The sequence below is a fragment of the Ylistrum balloti genome, unplaced genomic scaffold (genome assembly GCF_031769215.1).
Source record: "Ylistrum balloti isolate Yb309-2 unplaced genomic scaffold, AGI_CSIRO_Ybal_v1 Utg369836, whole genome shotgun sequence".
Lineage (NCBI taxonomy): Eukaryota > Metazoa > Mollusca > Bivalvia > Pectinida > Pectinidae > Ylistrum > Ylistrum balloti.
The window spans coordinates 283,442-304,460 of NW_026781996.1; the positions used below are offsets into that span (position 1 = coordinate 283,442).

General features: G+C 36.5%; 2 protein-coding genes across 2 annotated transcripts; both read left to right on the top strand.

Annotated features, from left to right (window-relative positions):
* Positions 1-1,184: 1,184 nt before the first annotated feature.
* On the top strand, positions 1,185-4,896 carry LOC132545266 (uncharacterized). Its single transcript, XM_060208940.1, has 4 exons — positions 1,185-1,310; positions 2,113-2,197; positions 3,915-4,055; positions 4,712-4,896. The coding sequence occupies exons 1-4, from the start codon at positions 1,185-1,187 to the stop codon at positions 4,894-4,896; spliced, it is 537 nt and encodes a 178-aa protein (XP_060064923.1).
* Positions 4,897-10,897: 6,001 nt separating this feature from the next.
* On the top strand, positions 10,898-20,288 carry LOC132545267 (uncharacterized). Its single transcript, XM_060208941.1, has 8 exons — positions 10,898-11,008; positions 12,856-12,952; positions 13,433-13,601; positions 13,967-14,222; positions 14,793-15,084; positions 16,777-17,088; positions 18,202-18,317; positions 18,882-20,288. The coding sequence occupies exons 1-8, from the start codon at positions 10,898-10,900 to the stop codon at positions 19,233-19,235; spliced, it is 1,707 nt and encodes a 568-aa protein (XP_060064924.1). The 3' UTR covers positions 19,236-20,288.
* The last annotated feature ends 731 nt before the right edge of the window (positions 20,289-21,019 follow it).

Here is a 21,019-nt window from a genome sequence, read left to right on the forward strand (position 1 = left end):
TAAAAACACACACAAAACTAGTTATGCTTGAGATCCCGAACAAATCATTGCGGCGCTGTAATGCATACGTCATCGTTCCGTTTTTAAATTCTTATTTAACCATGTGGCATAATGGAATATAAAACTAACATAGCTTAATAACCATTGCTGTATTAGCACAGAGACGTAAGCACGCTTCAGTTTAGGTTACTGGTATCTTTACTTCTGTTAAACTTTAAACATTATAGTCAACATTCACCGAGATTATGTTTCATATGTACCAAACTCAAGAAAGATAACTCTGACCATATTGATGAGAAAAATCGGTCAATGTTTCAAGAGTTACCTTCCTTTACATATTCGTGGTGAGTAAACATCTCCTAAGAGCATGAAATATCAGTAAAAGTGCTAAACATCCTAAACAGAATTTCATTCTTGTCTGACCAAGAATATCACCCAGAAAGACAAATATGACTAACGCCATAATGGCCATACGTTGAATGGCATTTATTGTATAATAAATCATACGTCTTTCTGGATATCATTAATACGTACATCAGGCATCAGACCGACATAAATTTCCAGGTAGTATGAACGATTATGTACGGGAAAAAATGTTCATATAGATACTGAACCTGGCCAGAGTATTTTTTGACATCAATCAAGATATCAAACGGACGTCAGAATGACAGAATTAATTTCATTTTGCTAATATCGTGCTCTACTTTCTGTACATATATATAAATGCTTGAGGTTGGAATATTGCTATCACATTGTGTAATCTTATTGTTTTTGTTTACGTAATAGAATTTCCTTTTGCATTACAGGAAGCAAGTGTGACGACATAGTTGTTTGTATACCTGAAACTTGTAAGCCTTGTATATACTATTGTCTATCCCGTGGTATGGCACTGCTACGTTTTAACTATACCGAAGACAATTGGTTTCGTAACTACCAACGGTGTAAGGATATACTAATGCATTCATTGTGACTGATTTCAGTCACCGATCGTCTAGTAGTAATGGTGGGGCGCCAACGCGACAATACGACAAGATAAATCCGACAATGTGACAAAAGTCCCCGGCAACGCGAAATGATCTTTTGTCGCGTTGTCGCACTGGCGGAGACACTTTATTGCCGCATTGTCTCGCTCTAGATCTGTGAGATTGCCGAAATCAGACATTTTTTTACGTCCTTTCACTGCCATGGTCGTTCAATTACGTGCCAGGTTTGGGTGGTGGAAGAAAGACGTAGTTCACGTAGAAAAATCACTGACCTATGGCCAGTACCAGGCGACTTCCGCAGGAAGGCCTAGAACCCGCGACCCGAAGGTGGAGGGCTGATGATATAAGACGGTCAGACGTATCCACTCGGACCCCGCCATACTTATAACAAGAAAAAAATGAAATTTATTATACAAATATTTAACTATCAAAATAATTTTAGTTAGTGTACATGGGGATTATGAATACCAACAGGATATGTCCTTATCCTTTTGGCACTCATATGCCCATGAATGCCAACAGAAATACTTTCAATGCATGAATAACTCTCCTGGTATACAACAATAAGATATGTTTTAAATCCTTATTTTTATTGATTAATTTCAAAACATTTTAATCACATATTAAAAGTCGGATTATAAACCGAATACGACAACACGGATCAATGCGAGCCGGGTACACAGATTTAGCGAGAACACATCACAAAGCAGCTTAGTAATTGATTTTTATTGCGATCGTAAATACGGGTGTATTCACCCGGCTATGTATAAAAACCTCGGGACCATTAATCTCACTGGATTATAATGTCTACTTCTCGTCATGCTAAAATCACAAATGGCATTATCGATATCTAAACTGTGTATTTTTAATGAGTTTACCTGGTGCTAGTTAGTACAACCTGGACGTGTCTAACAGGACTGTTATGTTGGTGCGGAATTCCTAGTGATATTGATTCGTAAACAGTAAAATTTTACGACGGGACAGAGACTGCATAACAACAGGCAACACTTGGACGATTTCCAGTCATGGAAATAATATGACTTGTATCTAAATAATCAGTTTGTGAGAGTAAATTAATCTCTCACGTACTTTTTGGGAGAGTAGTTCTGATATTTGTGTTTGTGTATAGAGACCTGCTGCTGGACAAGCTATGGGCCTAATGCAGTGTTTGTTGACCCTTTTTCTCATCTGGACGTTTACAACAATACATACGGGTAAGTTGATAATTGTACACAGGCTAGTTTAGAAATTTAGAATTGATAGAAGTTAATAGTGCATACGGAAAAAATAGCTAGTTAAACAGGCTACAGATGGGCCGAAATGACTTGTTAATGTGTGTACATCAGATACTGACACATTATTATGAAAGCGAACAGAGGAAGTGCTGTTGCTGTTACAAGTGTGTATTGACCGCCACACTCGGGACGAAATTAATCATTAATACTATATATCTTCGCTGTGTTACTGGTCACAATTCCTGATAAAAAAGGATACCTTTGTTTAAGCTATCTATAAAGGGTACTTATACAGCTGTTGTCAAGGTAACATGTATTGCTATAGACAGGTGTGTATAATGCTTTCTAACAACATACAGCCATGTCTATGGAGCACGCGCTGAATATGGAAATTTGTTATGAACCGAAGACTTGGTAACAAAACTTACCGTTGTATGTGATCAAAATCACAGAGTTCTATTGTCTGGATTCGGGTGATATATCATTACAACTTCAGTAATCGTTGTACTGATTTTTCCCATTTAAGATTGAATTGAAAATTTTATACCGAAGCTGCAGAGTGATTCCCTTTTATCTTCTGCAAATGTATCACAGGCATGCAATGCATTTCGAAATGGGTAGGGCGAACATCGTTGTTTTCAAAAAAGCTACTACTTGCCATTGTCCTTGACAACAAGCAGGGGCCATATGAGGACTGGTGTCAAGGGGGACATGCCGGAAAAATAAACAGAAGGAAATGCTTTGATGAGTTCACTTAACCCCTTAATAGGACACAGAAAAAACTCATTGATTCTGCAGTGTGTGTGAGTGTATGTGTGTGTATGGGGGTGGGGGGTTGGTTAGGGGCATGGACATCTCTACTCTAACGACATACAAGGGAAATAAAACTGGCATATGTTCCTTCCGACTAAAGGACGATTTTACAGTTTGCTGCCGAATCTCCCAAATAAATCTATTTTTTAATAGAAAGAACATGACCCGTGTGCCATAAAAATATTGGTTATAAGTCTTTTGAGATCTCACTGCTAGGGGTATGTGTCCGTGTAATATGACAGGCTGTAATAGTGGTGATAAAACTTTGTTGTTTTATCGAGGCCATGTATGTGGTACCATTTCATATAAAAAAAAACTTCAATGTCACGTTTTCTTCACCTTCAATAAGTTTTTACAAGAAATTTCGTATAATTCGAATTTGAAGGAAAATCTTATTGTTTAATACATAGAGACCCGGGACTGTACAAGTAGTCTGGTGGTGATTTGACCAGAAATAGTAGTTTCAAGTTCTCGAATGAAGATCTATATTTCAAAAAGACGAAAATATGGGAATCACGCGTCGTTCTCACTGTCAAATGTTTTTCGGTCAAAGGGAAAATAACCTCATTTCGAAATTTGATAATTTTCTTGATTAGTTTTGTATAAACTCCGGATAAGTTGACCGGCAACTGTTTTTTAATTAAAAAAGGAGGGAGGGGTCGGAAGAGAAAATAAGCGACAGACTACACACACAACTTCAGATTTTGTTCAAACAAAATGAACAACACACGTGACCTAAGTACTCAGAAAATAAATGATACGTATAAGCACAGATATATCAAGGGACGAAATGACAAGGGTATGTCCTGATACGTGAAAACGATAACGAGGAAAACATCCTCGCTGTATAATGATAGTTTATGAAGGTGGTCATATGTTGTAGGCGTGGCTATAGACTGCTGGTTATGTACCAGTGGTGACGCCGGATGTGGGGAGGTTATTGATGAGACAACCTTGCAGGATAACCGGAAGACAGCATCAGGATGTGCGGCTTGTGGGAAGTCTTTTCTGGCACTGGGCACAAGTAAGAATATATAAATCAAAACTGGTAATGTGTTGTAATTTCTGCTGCTTTATTATCGACGCATACATCATGTCACTAACTGATATCATGACCCTGGGTTTCATCTTTATTTAGAAGAAGCTATTGGCAGATTTGTTAAATAATCGCACAAGAGATATCGATAAATTGTATTCATTATAATTAAAACCGTCCTTATGTATAAGCTAGAAATATAACATTTAACTCTATACTAAACGTTAGCATGTGCAGTCTCCGTTAATTATCAGCTCATTTGTTGGTAGTTAAATTTTGTATTTTTGAAATCTGGACAATTCTGTTTGGACATTTCCACCGGCTAGTTACAGTACAAGTCCTTGATTACAATTTTCAGAGTTGCAATTCGGTAGAAAGAATTTTGAAAGAATTCCGTGTATTGTTATGAGTTATCAATGTCGATTAATATACACTATTTAAAATCTAGATCCCCCTGATTAAAAAGGGAAGAGGGATGGTACCTATATCAATGCTTTGATTCAAAATCTTCCAAGGAAAGGTATCATGATATGTTTTATAAAGATCCTTGTGAAAGGTGAATAAAGGGTTAATATTAACACTATATATATTCTTATAATAAAAGCGTATTTTTTAATAAACATATTTTTTTTCTTATTTTACAGCATTTTCTAGTGTCGAGCGCACCTGTCTCACTTCAGCATCAGATACTTGTGACAACAAATTGGGTTACGGGGAATGCACTTGTTCGACCACGTTCTGCAACGGACAATCCCGAACTTCATCAAGTACGACATTCGTTCTTGCCTTGTGTTCAGTGGTCACATTAGTTCTAAGACTTATATCATGATCATCATATAATGCTTGTGATAATATTGTGTTAATATTAGAAATTAAATTATGTTATGAGACAAAACGGGAAGTGAAATTGAGTAATGACGGAATATTGACTTGTAGAATTCGAATCTCTACAGAGTTGTCGTTCCTTACACTGCACAATCTCTAATGACAAGTATCAACCATGGCCATAATAATGATATTCTTTGTAATTGAAATCTAAGATAAAGACAGTATTTAGATTTAAAATATTAAAATTCATTTGACTCTGCATTATCCCAAAGAGTCCAGAATATGCGTTGTTTGGAATAGAACCGAACAATGTGAGTGGAACAGTAATGGATAAAATCTATTATTATCCTTGAGTAAGAAAGTAAAAGCTTAAGGTTGATATTTTCTATCAACCAAGAATATATTTATACTGTGATGTATTTCAGTGTATATCTATATCTGTTTTTGCGTAATAAAACACTAATATTTTTAACAGTTTTCTTTTTCAATATAGAACGTGTGGTTTTCTTTTTTAAATGGTATTTGTTATCTATTGATCTTGGAAATTTATCGCCAAAATTGGCATATTGTCACAGGATGTAGTTCAGCTGCACTGTAAGGAATAATCGTACTCTAGATACATGTACCGTATATGTCTTCATGTCTTTTCTACTTCTGAAGTAATACATGGACAAGCCGAGAGATAATCCATAGGATGTCCTATCAACGGCTATGCCGACTATATCGACTCGATCGACGGCCGACGGGGGTGACTATTCATTGTGCGGGCACTACGAAACCGCCCCCAATAGCACTCTCCCCATGCTCCTGTCATTAACTTATATTGGCAACTGATGAACTACTTTACAGCGCTTTCACACAGAAGAAAACTGCCGAAGGTCTCTATTACTTTCCCGGTTACGTTATACTGACAACGAATGAACCCAGTTGTTACACGATGCTGAACGTTGGCTACCTCTGGTATATTTCGGCCATGTGACAGCACCGAAAACAGGAGCGAACGCTCAACTAAAGACCAAAAGTTACACAGTAACCTCTAACTATCATGCAACCACACCAGAAAGGGGGGTGGGGGTAGGGGGAGGAAGGGCAGCTGGCACGTTGCCAGAGTACTAACGTCGTCGGTTAGGTAACACCAAGCGATTGGAATAGTCACTGAACATGAATCGCTGTTTATAACTTAGACGAATCAATGAAACAAAATTGTTACGCCCCGATGTAAATATATGGACATTTACTATGGTGTGTTGACTTCGGGAAAACGCACATTACCATTAGAGCCTCCCGATCAGCCTTGATCGATCACCTGTCAATCATCCTTCGATTATTGGACAATTCACCGCAAGGTGTATAAGTTCCGGTTGTAAACAAAGAGGCACCAGTAAGGGGTATCAATGAATTTCAAAACACCTCTGTCCTTTCTATCAATGTTTAAACAAGCTTTCCCTTTTTTCAGTTGTTACGTTTATCATTTCCAAAGAACAAAATATCTAAAGTGTCAAAGAACTTTTGTATTTCAGATTGATATTTTTCGACAATTTTGTAATTCTAGCGTTACTCTGTAACAGAGACGCTGTCTGTACACGCCGAGTTTGACTATATCCAATTACGAAAAATTATCAACTCTCTCGGTTGTTTTTGTTTGTTTTTTGTTTCTTTTTGCTCGAATCAACACCCATGCGTACAGCAGAGAAAAGAGAGTTATTTTTATTCATAAACAACATTCGAGTCTGCCACCCTGAGTAATGACTCTTACAGGAAGTTATCTCCCGTCTGGGACCCCTGTAATACCAGCCATCCCTGGAACTTATGGTGACAAGGAAAATCTGGAAACACCAAAAATACAACTGTATGGTTAAGGAATGGGAAACAACAGGATATAAACACCATCTACAATATTTGTGATTTTATATCGGAATACAGCACAATCGTCATGGTAAGTCCATTTTCTCTAAGTAACTACGTCTGTAATAATTGAGGTCGAATTTCGCATACTTTAAATCCTTGCTGAATTTTTTTTTTTTAAAGGCAGAGAAACAAATTTCAATTATTCTGCTTTTCCCTTGACGTCATCTCGTTATGTTTTATATTTTATGCTGCACGACTATAACTTTGTTTGATTAATTGGCAGTGTGTTTCATGACCAGAAATAGAACGCATTATATTTGTGTAAGATATTTTGAGAATATTATAAACGGCGAGTTTGTATCTAACACGGTGTGTATTTTTTGTTTTTCAAGCAAAGTGAAAACGAAATTTGGATTCATTTTTAGTTTAAAAGAAAGAAATATTAAAACGCCTCCTACATCTACTTCAAAATAATAATTGTTGTTTTCAATTAATCAGGACGATAAAAAATACACTATTGAATCACTTAAATGTTGTATATGTTTTTAAAAATTAAGAAATGGAAAGGTTGGTTAAGAAGAAGGTCAGACATGTATATTTACACGGAAGTGCCTACAGATAGTCTGTGGGAGAGCTTCATACCACGACAAAATCGGCATTGCCTCCAGATATCTCCACTTCTCGACTAACAAGACATTCTTTATACGATTTATGAATATATTTGAACACCGCTTAAATATGGTTAGAGACATAAAACACACAGCAAATTTATCTGCCGTTTTCTGTGAACAACACTCTGACGCTTGACAATTTATTTATTTATGTATTTATCTATTCCACGGGTTTTAAGTCCAGTATTACATGTACTTTCAGCGGATGAGTCTTAACAATGTTCATATCAGTACCGCATGGTGCGTCCGTCCGTCCGTTAACTTCTCCTGGCCAGTGCATATATTTACGTTGGGGTAGTGCGGTACCGGTCAGTTGTATCGATGGTCCAGTGAAAGTGGCTAACGTTGGTTTGACCAACACGGAAGCTGAGCTCTCGAAACAATTGATCGGTCAACCGTGAACTGACCGATACATCGTAGGTAAACACATTTACATACCCAGTAGTTCCACTGCCCAGTGTTAAGTATGCAGTACGCCCATATATAAATATCTATATGCATAAATATGTAATTTATGGTGCATACAAGTTTACACACTGTACAATATGTTATACTACTTTACCATCATCAATTTTATTCACACCATCCACCTATTACGAAATATCTGCAACATAGTTTGCATAATATTGCTAATTAAATTGGATGTTTTCACATACACTTTTTTCGGAATGTGTCTGTCTGACAGGCTGAATGTGTCTGTCTGACGGTCTGTCAGTCTGAATGTGTCTGGCTGACGTTCTGGCAGTCTGTCGTTCTGTTTGTCTGTCTGTCTGTCTGAATGTGACTGTCTGTCAGTCTGTCAGTCTTAACGTATCTGTCTGACGGTACGTCGGTTTGAACGTGTATGTCTTGACTGTCTCTCCGTTCTTGTAATCTGTCTGTCTGTCTGTAAGTCTGTTCATAATCACGCAGTGTTTTTGATCTGGTTAATTTAATATAAATTATAATTGATGTCTGCATAATATTGCTACATTACGTGTTATGCAAAGAATCCATTCGACACCCGCAACCCCCTCCCCGTCCCCACGTATCGTACCCTGCATTCCTATTGATTGTATAAGTATAGTATGTTGATCTCTTGTAGCGATTCTTGTAGAGTTGGTTAGTCATTTAGCTAGATACTAGTTTTGTAGCTTTGACATATTATTGGCACCTTTACATATCTTTATTACATTTTTTCATGTATTTACGTTAACAACCTAGTTGTTCTGCTGCCCTCCCTTTACATCATGGAGATTTATTATGTTCATATACATAGACACGTTGTTTGTTTGTTTTTTTTTCTCATAAATTTTCATTCGTGTATATATTTTTAATTTTTTGCTGTATTTATTATTCACATTGTGCCCTAATGTTCAAATTCATATTCGTAAAATGCCTATTAAATTTTGTACAGAGTGGCAATAGGGACATTCTACTTTAAAATGAATGTTTTTTTTAATTTCATATGAACACACATGCGTACTACCATATAAAGCAATTCTTATCTTACTATTGCTTGGTATAAGAAAATTACTTGCTCTAAACTATCAAACTATGCGATTTGTTTTCTCTAAACAGAAAAGTCTTCTAGAAAATCCATACAATATTGTCTTATTAATACTACTCTTAAGCAACGACAAAGAGTCCAATCCGGGACCTGATGCAGAACATACAGAATTTTCTTTTTTTTTCATCTGAACGCGAGAAGTATTCGTAATAAAATTTCTGATATCGAATCATTAGCTCACGAGTATACAGTTCTATTATTTACTGAACCTTGATGACAATGTACCAAATTCCGATCTTTTGATTGAAGGCATCTTAGAGTCACTTCGACTAGATAGGAATTGATTTGGTGGTGGTGTAATGGTCTACGTAGCCAATTATATTCATTCTAAACGTCGACAAGATTTAGAATTTAATGGCGGTGAAATATGGATTGAGTTGAGTTACACTGGTTGTTCCTATCTTATATATACTGTGTATCGTCCTGAAGGATCCAATATACCTTTTTGGGATAATTTCCAAAATTCCATAGAATCAGCTTTCAATTATAGTAATAATATTATCATACTTGGCGATATTAGTAATAATTTGTTGAAAGTTCGAAATCGTAGAATTAATGATATTGTAATGCTTTTTAATTTGACCAAGGTAATAAACGAACCTACCAGTATTACAGCGAATACACAAACTTTGATTGATCCTATATTTGTGGGAGATACTGTTAATGTTCTAGGAACTTCTGTAATACCTGTGTGTAATGAACTTAGTGATCATTCTGCCACTCATGTTGTTATTAAAGTACCAGGTAAAACTACAAATACATACACGAGTGATATATGGATGTACAATTCTGCAGATTATGTTCGGTTTAACTCTTTGATTAGAAATTTTTCATGGGATGAACGTTTTGAAAATTGCAATTTAGATGAAGCTTGTGACATTTTTATCTCATCTTTTCTAGATTTTGCTAACCTTTGTATACATAAGAAAACCATCACTGTCAGGAAGAACGATAAACCCTGGTTTAACTCAGATTTACGAAGGAAAATCAGGAAAAGAGATAGGCTTCACAAATATGCACGTAGACTTAATCGGCCATGCGACCTTCTTAAATTCAAGCAACAGAGAAAACAAAGTTAATAATATGAAAAAGTATGTTAAACGATTATTTTTTAAAATATTAACGGAATTCTTGACAATTTTGCACTGAATAATTCTAAACAATATTGGAAACTCACTCATCGTCTTCTTGGTAAATCATCTTCATCAGAATCGGTTCCCTCATTATATGACAGTGATAAAGGTGAGTTAGTCTGTTCTGATGAAGAAAAAGCAGATGTACTAAATAAGTTTTTTCTCTTCTATTTCTAATAATATTGGTGAGCCTACCTTTATTCCAGAATGTCCTGCAAGGTGTCCTAATTCTATTGAAAATATTGTTGTTGTTTTTTTTGTGAAACCGAAATAAAGGATGATCTTTTAACATCGAAGCTAAACAAGGCTATCGGAAAAGATCAAATCAGTCATGCTAAGAAATACCGCTGAATGTGTATGTATACCACTTAAATTGCTTTTCAATTTATCTCTAAGTCAGTGGAAAACAGCTATAGCAGTACCTTTATTTAAAAAAGCGTTTTTTATCTCCTAATCATAGACCTGTTTGTTCCTGGTCATTCTACTGTTACACAATTACTAGAATTTTACCTTAATTTCTGTCTATCGTTAGAAAACAAGCTCCAAACATGTATGGTACTTTTCGATATCTCAAAAGCATTTGATAGACTTTGGTATTATGGTCTAATGAAAAAGGTGAAAGGCAATATTTATAAATGGTTGAAAGATTACTTAAGTAATACAAATCAAATTGTATACTTAGGAGAAGCTTTATCGCACACAGGTTACGTGAATGCTGGTGTACCTCAAGGCTGTTTTAGGTCCATTTCTATTTTTGCTGTATATAAATAAATCTGTGAAAATTAATTTTCAATGTCAAGAATGTTTGCTGACGACACCTTGCTCGCATATTCTTCAAAACATAGTGCAGAAATAGAATATTATATGAATCATGATTTAGCAGTGATTGACCAATGGTCAAAGAAGTGGAATGTGAGTTTCAACCCTAATAAAACGGACGTTGTTTGTACTGGTTCTTTAGAAAGACTTGATGTTCAGTTGACTTTTAATAACACAACTTTGACTAAAAGTGCTACACACAAATATCTAGGAGTAACTTTAAATGAAAATTGCAAGTGGGAAACACATATCTCAAACATTATCAAATCAGCTTCTAAACACTTGTCAGTTTTACGGAAATTGAAATTTACAGTAAATAAAGAAATCTTATCTAAATTATACATTGTATTCAACAGACCTATTTTGGAATATGCGGGCGAAGTTTAGGATGACTGTAACATTGCTGACATTGATAAGCTAGAAAAAATTCAACTTGAAGCAACCAGAATAGTCACAGGCTTGCCTTTATTTGCAAGTGTACAGTCTTTATATAATGAGACCGGTTGGGAAAAACTTGAAGACAGACGTAAAAAAAACCAACTTTTATTACTGTACAAAATGAACCATGACTTAGTTCCATATTATTATAGGAACTATTGCCTAATAGAGTAAATTAATATTAGTAGATATAAATTAAGAACTGGTCAAGATTATGTATTACCAAAATGTAGGGACGTTATGTATGAAAGGTCTTTTATATCCTCAGAATAGGGAACTCTTTAGATATATCAACTAGAAATATAGAGACAGTGTCAAAATTTAAACGTAATATTTCAAGGCAAATCAAACCTGTGACTAATCTGACTGTATGTAACAGAAAATTAGATGTGATACATGCTAGAACTCGTCACGGTTGTAGTGCTTTGAATGCAGATCTTTTCACATGTAATGTAGTATTATCTCCAGCATGCAACTGTACCCACCCTTTAGAAAATCATTTTCATTATTTCTTTCAATGTAACATGTACAACCTCTCTCGTGATACACTTTTTAGGAAACTATCTATTTGTGACATAATCGTTGATCTAGATGTCCTGTTGAACGGTTCTGTTCATCTGAACCAAGCCGAAAATATTCGACTGATTGTTCAAAAATTCATTAAAAATACAAATAGATTCGCATAAATTTATACAAAGTGTATAAATGATATTCATACTATATATCTTAGAAGTAATATTATAAAACTGCTGATATTGGGAATTTTTACATCAGTATACAGTAATGTTTATTTTATGTATAAATCAATGATTCAATGTTTGATGAAATGCTGCCATATATGTATGTAACCTTGTATAATTGTTTATGGAAGAGGACGTTCCTAAGTTGTTTAACTTGTGTCCAATTCCATTTGATTTTTGGTCAAATAAAGTATGATCAAACTAAAACCGCATGATGATCCCAATTTTAAGAGACGCGATGCCCCATCATTTGTTAAAAGTGATGCCTTTATAATTGAATTTCAAAAATTCTCTCTATGATATATAACTCCACTCCTGTCTCCCTCTTCTTTCATGTCATGTAATAGTAACGTGATGCCCCCCTTCCCCACCTAACTACCACATGGCAGTCCCACTTCCCCATTATTATTTTATCACATTGTAACTGTCTTCCATCTCCTACACCTCCCCCGCCCTCAACCACGATTTCAACCCCAGGCGGATGACGGTTTCCCCATTATCATCATTTGATAGTTCCTTGTCACGTTTGATAACTCAACCAAACCTTAAATGCATCACCTTTGACAAGGTCAAGTGTGATCGTATTTAGAAACGATTTCAATGAGTAGGAGGTTGCTCCGCTCATAGATTTTGCAGCGAGCATTATTCATTTCAGATATTAATGCAAAATTTTTTCTTAACACAACACATTCCTTCATATTAATTGCTGTTATCTAAAATATTCAATATGTGTGGCACGTTTTTGATATTTTTCTATGACAGAGGTGGCACTTCGTGTTGATTGTCTTTGTCTTGCTGACGGGACCCGGATGTATATTTGGCAACACTTTTAAGGAACTTGGTACCGACGACACTGTCCGTGAGTATATACATGGATTTGAGAAAAGAATAAAAGTTATCATCCTCTACGATCCTCTAAAAGGGAGAACACTGATCTCTTCCGGTACAAATATCACGAGAGAGCATTAAAACAAGTGCCTACTCTCCGCTGACCTTCCTCCTATATCTAAACATGTATTTTTTCTGTTTTGAGACAGCATGGTTTAAAGGCTAAAAGTAATTTGAATATCACTTGAACAAAATGTGATTTAAACAAACCTTCAGCATCAGGAAGGTCATGATCAAACCCAGCTTTCAACAAATACGTCTGTTCCTGACTATATTTGATGTTTTATATGTAAATTAAGTATTTGGTAATTTGGACCTCTTTGGTAACAATGATAGGCAGCAATTAATTAGACATTTTCAATTTTCTAATTGCAATTTTAAAAACGGCTATGACGCCGTTGGTTGCTGCATAAAATGTTAAACTTGTTTCTATTTATTTATCACATTATAGTCCTCAATGTGGCGGTCAAAGGTCGACTCGTAGAGCGTCTCACGGACTCAGTCACTCATCTGGAGTCTGCGCGAGTGAAAATGGTGAATTTTGTGAAGGCATGCTTCTACAACGCCACTTCAAAGACAGATGCTTGCCAACTCTGTGTTACGGAGGCATGCGAGAAACGGTAAGATCGATGTCAAAATCAGAGGAATTCAGTATACCAACTGTTCTACTGAAGTGGGAAAGTTTCCACCAACAATTTTCCTGTGCTTGGCTGGCTATGCAGGATATTAGAATGAAACGTGGTTTATTTGGAATCTAAAATGATCACATGAAGAAGAAATTGTACAGGCCTCTCACTAGTAATGTTGGTCTGTTCTACTGAAAAACTCTATGAGAATCAAACGTACATCTTCAAAATCATAAAGATGACACAGCACAAAAAATTTAATCATATAAAGTATTGTTTTAACGGGCAAGATGACCCGTTACAGTCCGATAATTTGTCATTCCTTGTGTGAAATATTAAAGATTTTAATGATGTTACAGAGCTATGGAATGCAGCCTGGACGTAGCCACTATAGAGACAATATCTGTAGAAAGCAATAGTATCCCGGGAAATAACAGCCCTGAGGAGGAAATCCCGGGCGTGCAGTTCCTGACTTCGCCGTTACCAGTAGAGATGGGTCTGAAAGGCTTCACAAAAAACGCCGAGGAAGACATCTTAAAGAACGTTCCGTCAACTCTCCATTCTAAAGGGAAGGAACTCTTACACAAAGCAGAGGGCAAACTTCACAAACTCCAGGTATGGTGTTCCCCTCAAAACGGACATTTGTTGAAAAAATGTTGTATAGAGGATAATAATTCAGAATATGCTATTTCTATTTTTGTTTGATTTGAAACTGTTTCATGTTTTGTGTCATAGTTTTAATCTTTTAAATGTTTCCGAGCTTCATGACTTTTCATGTGTATCTTAATGTTTTAATGGTCACAATCTTGATGTCAGAGAAATATCTTACCAGTAGTGCTATGTCAAGGATGTGTATTAAGACCTGCACTTTTCTCCCAGAAATGTTATTTTATTACCAATTACTGATCTCTCAACGAAGAATCAAATTTAAATCGGCTTCAAGTTTCAAAGTTCAGAAAATTTCCCAATCTATGTGCATTGTGTATAATTATTTCAGTATGCAAGATTGAAAACTACCTTTAGAAAACAAGAAATAGTCTTTACCTCTCACTTATTTTGTTTACTTACATGATGCATGCAATATATTTATAAAATTTAATGGGGGATAAAATAATAGTAATAAAACCAGCCTAAAAACTCGTGGATTCAGTTGCCAATGAGAATGACCTTTTGGTTTTTTTTCAGGAAAATCTCCAAACCTCTGTACATGAACTCCCGGGATTAATGCCACGTGTGCGCGGAGCTATCGAAAGCGTGAGTAGCGACATTGACGTCGACTCATTGATGGGCGTGGCCGACAAGGCGGCTGATTCGATATCACACGTGATCTCCGATAAAAATATTGACCAGGCCGTTACTTCTGTAATGGAGCAGATGCCCACAATTATGACACAGGTGAATAAGAAGATGCAGCAACTGACATCAGTGATGGGCAGCCTCGTCTCAAACGCGGTGGACCAGTTTGGGGACCTCATGAGTAAGTACGAAAATACAGAGGAGTCCAAAGGCGAGATACTGAGGTTATTCAATTAGATCACGAAGCCAGGGATAAGTACAAGGAGATGAATTCTATAGTTCTTGAGTAGATCATTCAGAGACTTGAATTCAAAGGGACCTCACTCGAATTCCCAACCCATGGCTCAATATGCGTTCCCAGTAGTTACTGCAATGCATATATAGATGGACTGTGGATTGGAAATTGTGCTAAGTCCCTGTGCTTCGACTCGGGTGCTTACTAGAAATGGTACTAGAAGTTCATGTGCAACTGTTGACACTTGATTTCATAGATATATGTACGATGACGCTAATGAAACAAGGTTGACAAACATCAGAGTCAATGATCAATGACACATGGCATGTAACCGCCTGATTTGTCGTATGTAAGCAACAATGAATTAAGAACATCATTTTTAATTTCGATAATTCGGTAAGGTAATTCCAGTGCGTTATATCCATACACAAATTACCTGAAAAAATAGGATATTCGTCATGTGTTATTCTTTAACAGATCGATAAAGGTATTGCTTGATGCAATATGCAGTAAAACATGGGTTTCCCCGGCTTCAAATGCAGTTTTGACACACAATGTACACATGTACTTTTAGGCAAGCGACCCTAATCCAATGTGATCAGATGTAACTAATCCTGTCCTCGAAACTGGTGCAAGCGTGCGCTGATACCGAAAAACTTCAAAAATGTTAAGTAATTATGATTTCAAAATTGAATATACGTTGTGGGTTCCTACATCATGATGTTATCTTTTTGTTTGTTTCTTCTTATAAACACACATTTTTATGAACTAATTCTAGAGGCAAGTGTTGAATTATTCAAATTCATATGCGTTGCGGCAATTACTGACCAAATCCGACCTATTACCTTCGATGATAATGAATACAGCCAGTTAGTTGCACGATAGTGCTAGTGACATAAGTCCTACTTGATAGTGTCGGAATGCCATTTCAATGTTCAATGTAACTTCAGGATCATAAAAGGTTAAACATTGAGAAGTCCTCTGGCCATCGCACTTATCTTCTGTTTTTGCCTTTTCTGGTACATGTTCCAGCTTTAATCATAATATCGCCAGCGACATACACGGTAAACACACCTTTTGTTCAATATTAAGTATATCTCGGAGTGCACGTTTTTAGATCGACCAAGGCGATGTCTTAAATAGGTACTCCATCACTGTTAAGCGCCATACCTCTTTCATTACACCCATTGATGTCGTTTAAGTATTTTTTTTCTGTACCTGCATCACTGTATGTATTGATAACCGCATTTTATAAAGCATTTAAAAGAGAAATTCTATAACATCGACGAGGTCAAATAGAGATGTACTACCGGAAAACCGGAAGGAGTAGGTGCAGATATTTGGGTTCATTTATAAGGCAAATTGCAATAAAGTGTTTTCAAGAGCAAATGAGTTAATTGATATAATCATGCACTTTTTAAAAATTCACATATCACGCAATATCTATTAAAAATAGCTGTCGTATATGTCTCTTCATTTTTAAAGCGTAGTCTTTATATGAAATTTGTGGATGTAAACAAACATCATGCATTTTTAACTAAAATTAAAGACAAAACTTTATACTTTTGTGCAAGCCTCACAGCCATGCGTAAACGACGATATATAAAAAATGTGTAAATGTAAAACCTTTTTAAACAGACACTCCCATTCCGGTACCAGTCCGGACCTGGGTAGACAGTCCCGATAGTCAGATCCCAGTGTCGGAGGATATGTCTGAGCCAGGCTCGATGGCACAACGTTCACACAGCAGGTGGGTGGTCAAACACTTCCGACTGGGCGGCAGTTCAAGTGGAGGGACACAAGGCATCTTTGTCAGCAGTGGTGGGTTCACAAGGCACAAGAGGAGCGCTGTGGACTGTGAGGATGTGTCACGTGATCCACAGGGGGCGTGTAAGGCATTCCATTTCCAGTGTTCGGCTTGCATGGACAATACAGCTATCCTGAAGGAATGTAAGTACCGAAATTACTGACAATGTGCACTCATAATAAAATTTGATGTTTTCATTCATAAGCTATTGTTGACCTGAATTTATGCTATCAAGGATTTAAATTCAAAATGAGTTACGGAATAGCAAATGTATCATATGTAGGATATAACAGATACCTATATAACCATGACTGCACAGGTCTCCGAGTCAGAGTCCGCTAAAATCACTCTTCCATGACTGACCTCATTCTATCTGTTCGTTCACGTGCCTCCGACTAGACTAGCGCTAAGGAGACATAACCCATGTCTTCTCGTAGATATAAATATAGTTTCAAATCAAACAAATAGCTTCAAAATCTCACCATATTTCAGCTTTGTACGTGAAAATATTGCTAAGGAATTTATTTTAAACATCAATACCTCTCGACGGGTTGGTTTTATTAGTTGCATTGCATTTTTAGTGTAACTGTGTAGCAGGTGTGCAAATGAGTGTATACCCACACAGACGACCTTGGGAACATATATTAGAAATACACAAAAAGAAGACGGTGGGCGTTTCTTTGCTCCTATAGGAAGCCATCAAACGTCACTATATCATTAAATAAAAACAATTACATACAGTAGAGACGAAAAATGAATTAAACTGCACCTTACAACAGTTTCGCCCTTATACCTCATGCCAGTAACATTAAGCGGCTAAAATTTTGAAGCCTAAGAGGCGACTAAGGCAAATCAAAAGTGATCGAAATACACTGTACGAGTGTCCCTTGTGTTAAACTTCCAGTGAAAATTCTATAATACAATTTTATAATACAAATAATAATAATTGAAGGTGTTCACTTTTTGTTTATGCTTTAAAACAGTACCAACGAAGTCCTTTTTAGTTTGATTCAACCATAACTGGCCCCATTCTCGTGACTACGACTCAAATAAGCGGTAAGGGGACGTAACCCATTGTAGCCTGTAGAAATAGCTGCATATGATTAGATTACAGTGATATGTTATACATTCGGCACACATACATGTGACTTACAAGCGTAAACGTTGAATGCACATGTGGTGGACACTATATTTTGTATACATGGTATAAAAGCGCCCATTATTTTCGAGTAAAGTAAGCAATTTTCTGATTTTAGCTTGTGGAAAGGACTCTTTGAGGATGATGCTGGCTATCAAAAGAGTAGACATTAAAGCTGCGGATTATCTGATGACATACTCCAAGTACATCAAGACGGGGACGGTCGTCCTTAAGGTAAACACACACTGTTTGTTGGCATTTATGGTCGTTATAAATGTCAGAACTTGTCGAGGTAAATTATAGTGTCCGCTAACACAACATGATGAACATAGTGATATAGGGAGGGTGTAAAGGGATGTTACGTACGCAAGGTCAAAATTTGAAACCGCTTCTTTCTTTTCGGCACTTGGATCGAATCCTGTACGGTTAGATAAGCGAAAGTGCGATTTTCTAACGGGGCTGAGGATGTAGGCGTCATTCCTTGTGATCAAACATCGCAAGCATTGATTTATAAAGGACCACGATATTTCGGATTAACATCTGTCGATGCCGACTTCGGTAAGTCGTGTTGCTCCAGAAACTGGTATTATGAACAGCCATGTGGTCTTAGGCGGCAGACCCCCCGCATTTTATCAATGTGTTAACTCTGTCTGCCTCAAAATGACCCAAATGGATGTTTTCGACATTAGATATCCGATATGATTCCGGGTGGAGGAAACTAGATATACATGTAGTTGTCATTTTGAAGATGTGGATATTTAGCATGGTCTATAATTCACTGATATATTTCTATGACAGGTAAAATATGACGAGCAGAGCTTCGATCCCCGGACATCCACATACAAGACCGCTTACGTAACAGCTAAGGTTCGAGACGAGGTCGTAACCTACAAAACTTCGTCATTGCCAAATCTCGCCGACTTGTCGACCTCTGGAGGCGAGATCGGAGACGAGATTTGGATGATTTTGGACGAAGATGAACACACTTCAGACGGTGTCAGCCAAAAATTGAACAAGGTCACGCACACTACCGGAAGTCATGAACACGCGACTATGGGTCTGAAGCATGATATTACATCGGCTGCTTCCACGGACAGTGTCATGTGGGGCGTGGTTAGTTTCGTAATGTACCTTGGGTTTATTGCACTGTAGATTAATTGAGCAGCTTTGACTTATTTCGCAAATTGACTTTCTAGACTTGAAGATGTAGCAACCAGATGTCATTGGATTTTTCTAAGAACGTCCCGATATTGTTCTTCATTTTGTGGGAAATGTTACTTAAACAAACCAAGCATTTCAGGAAAACATTATATAGTTTTGTAAGTGTTTTAAGCATTGTAAGTATCCAAACTTATATTTATTGGTATACATTGGGTTAGAAATAGACTGGCTGTTTTCGCAAAAGTTTTCTGAAGTTTTTTTTTTTTTTTTTGTCTGGGTTAGGATTCATTAATTTTTCGTACATCCGAAACAGACAATATCAACGTCGGAAATAGAATGTTATTGGTTTAATAGATCTATATCATTTGATTTATTATTGGTGCATAATAAGGACCTCTTTGTCTTTAGAATCTAGTGCTGGATATTTAATAGCCTGTTGAGGGTGGGATACGGAGATCTCGACCCAGGAGGAAGATTATTAAGTTAACAAACATGAGGCTTGTCGGTTGTTCACAACTTAATAATCTTCCCGGGGCACGTTTTACAATACCTTATATTGTCTCAATTGATATCAGTAAATGATGGTTTCCTACTTTTAATCACAAAGTTATAGTTCGTGGTATATTTATGTCTCTTGTCGATGTAAGACGATGTAAAGTCATTCGCTATTATCATAAATATGAATTTCCATTTTAAAAAGAGCTAGTGATGGTATTGCAGATGGTCGGTATTGGCCAACTGTAACGTACTGCAATGGGGACTGAATGAAGAAAAATAAACCTGATAAAATGCACAAGTATAGATAGAAATATTTTCTACAAGGAGGACTTGTTTCTTCAATTCTAAGAGAGCCAATTAGATGGGAAGGTAACAGGCTGTTGTGACAATCTTTTTGTCTAGAGCTATTTAAGTATTCAACATAAAAACTGTTTTTACAAAAAATTTGTAAACTGATAAAATGTATATTTATAATCATAATTATTGTTAAAAATGACACAACTCATGTTTAGCAGTCCCTTGGCTATGTGTACAGTTGTGCATCCTAACTAGTGAAAATAAAGATTTCTTTCTCTGTAATAATTTGTCTTTTCACATTTTTTTATCTGCCTGAACTTTAGGTTCACTATACTGAAGCCTGGATCAGATCAGCTGTAGGGTGAAATAAAATTAATTACTCTAGGCTTTTTCACACATGATGGTGGATTCTGAAATCAAACCTGCAACTTTGAGAACAATGAAATACTCTTATCATAAACCCCATTCATACGACGAAAATTTGCTTATACATATATATTTACATATGAGTAAATTTACACACATAAATAAAAGTTAATTTGCTATGCGTTCATAAGAGATTTATGATGTACCGTCAGTAAATCCCAAATTGCGATTTGAAATAAGGAGATGGACCGATTCAGACTGGTGAATTTTCACAGAAAAAGGGTATTCCCTTGCTATTTGGGCATAGGACTAGCTATTGGATGTTCCCAAATCAAGGAAACTAGAAGGAAAGTCCGATCCACTGAATGGTACGACAGAATCGTACTTAATGACTTTAAGGACGAAGATTGGTATGAGAATTTTCGATGAAAAGGAAACATTCTTAACGCATTTGCCCAGCATAGCTCCTTAGCATTCCCATAGAGACTACTTGAACTGGAAAGGGTTTTGCAGGGTGTTTGCGACCCCAGCTATATCTTTGGGAGACATAAATATAGGATGGCCAGGAAGGGTCCACGATGTCAATTCGGGAATTTATCTCAAAGGAGATAATG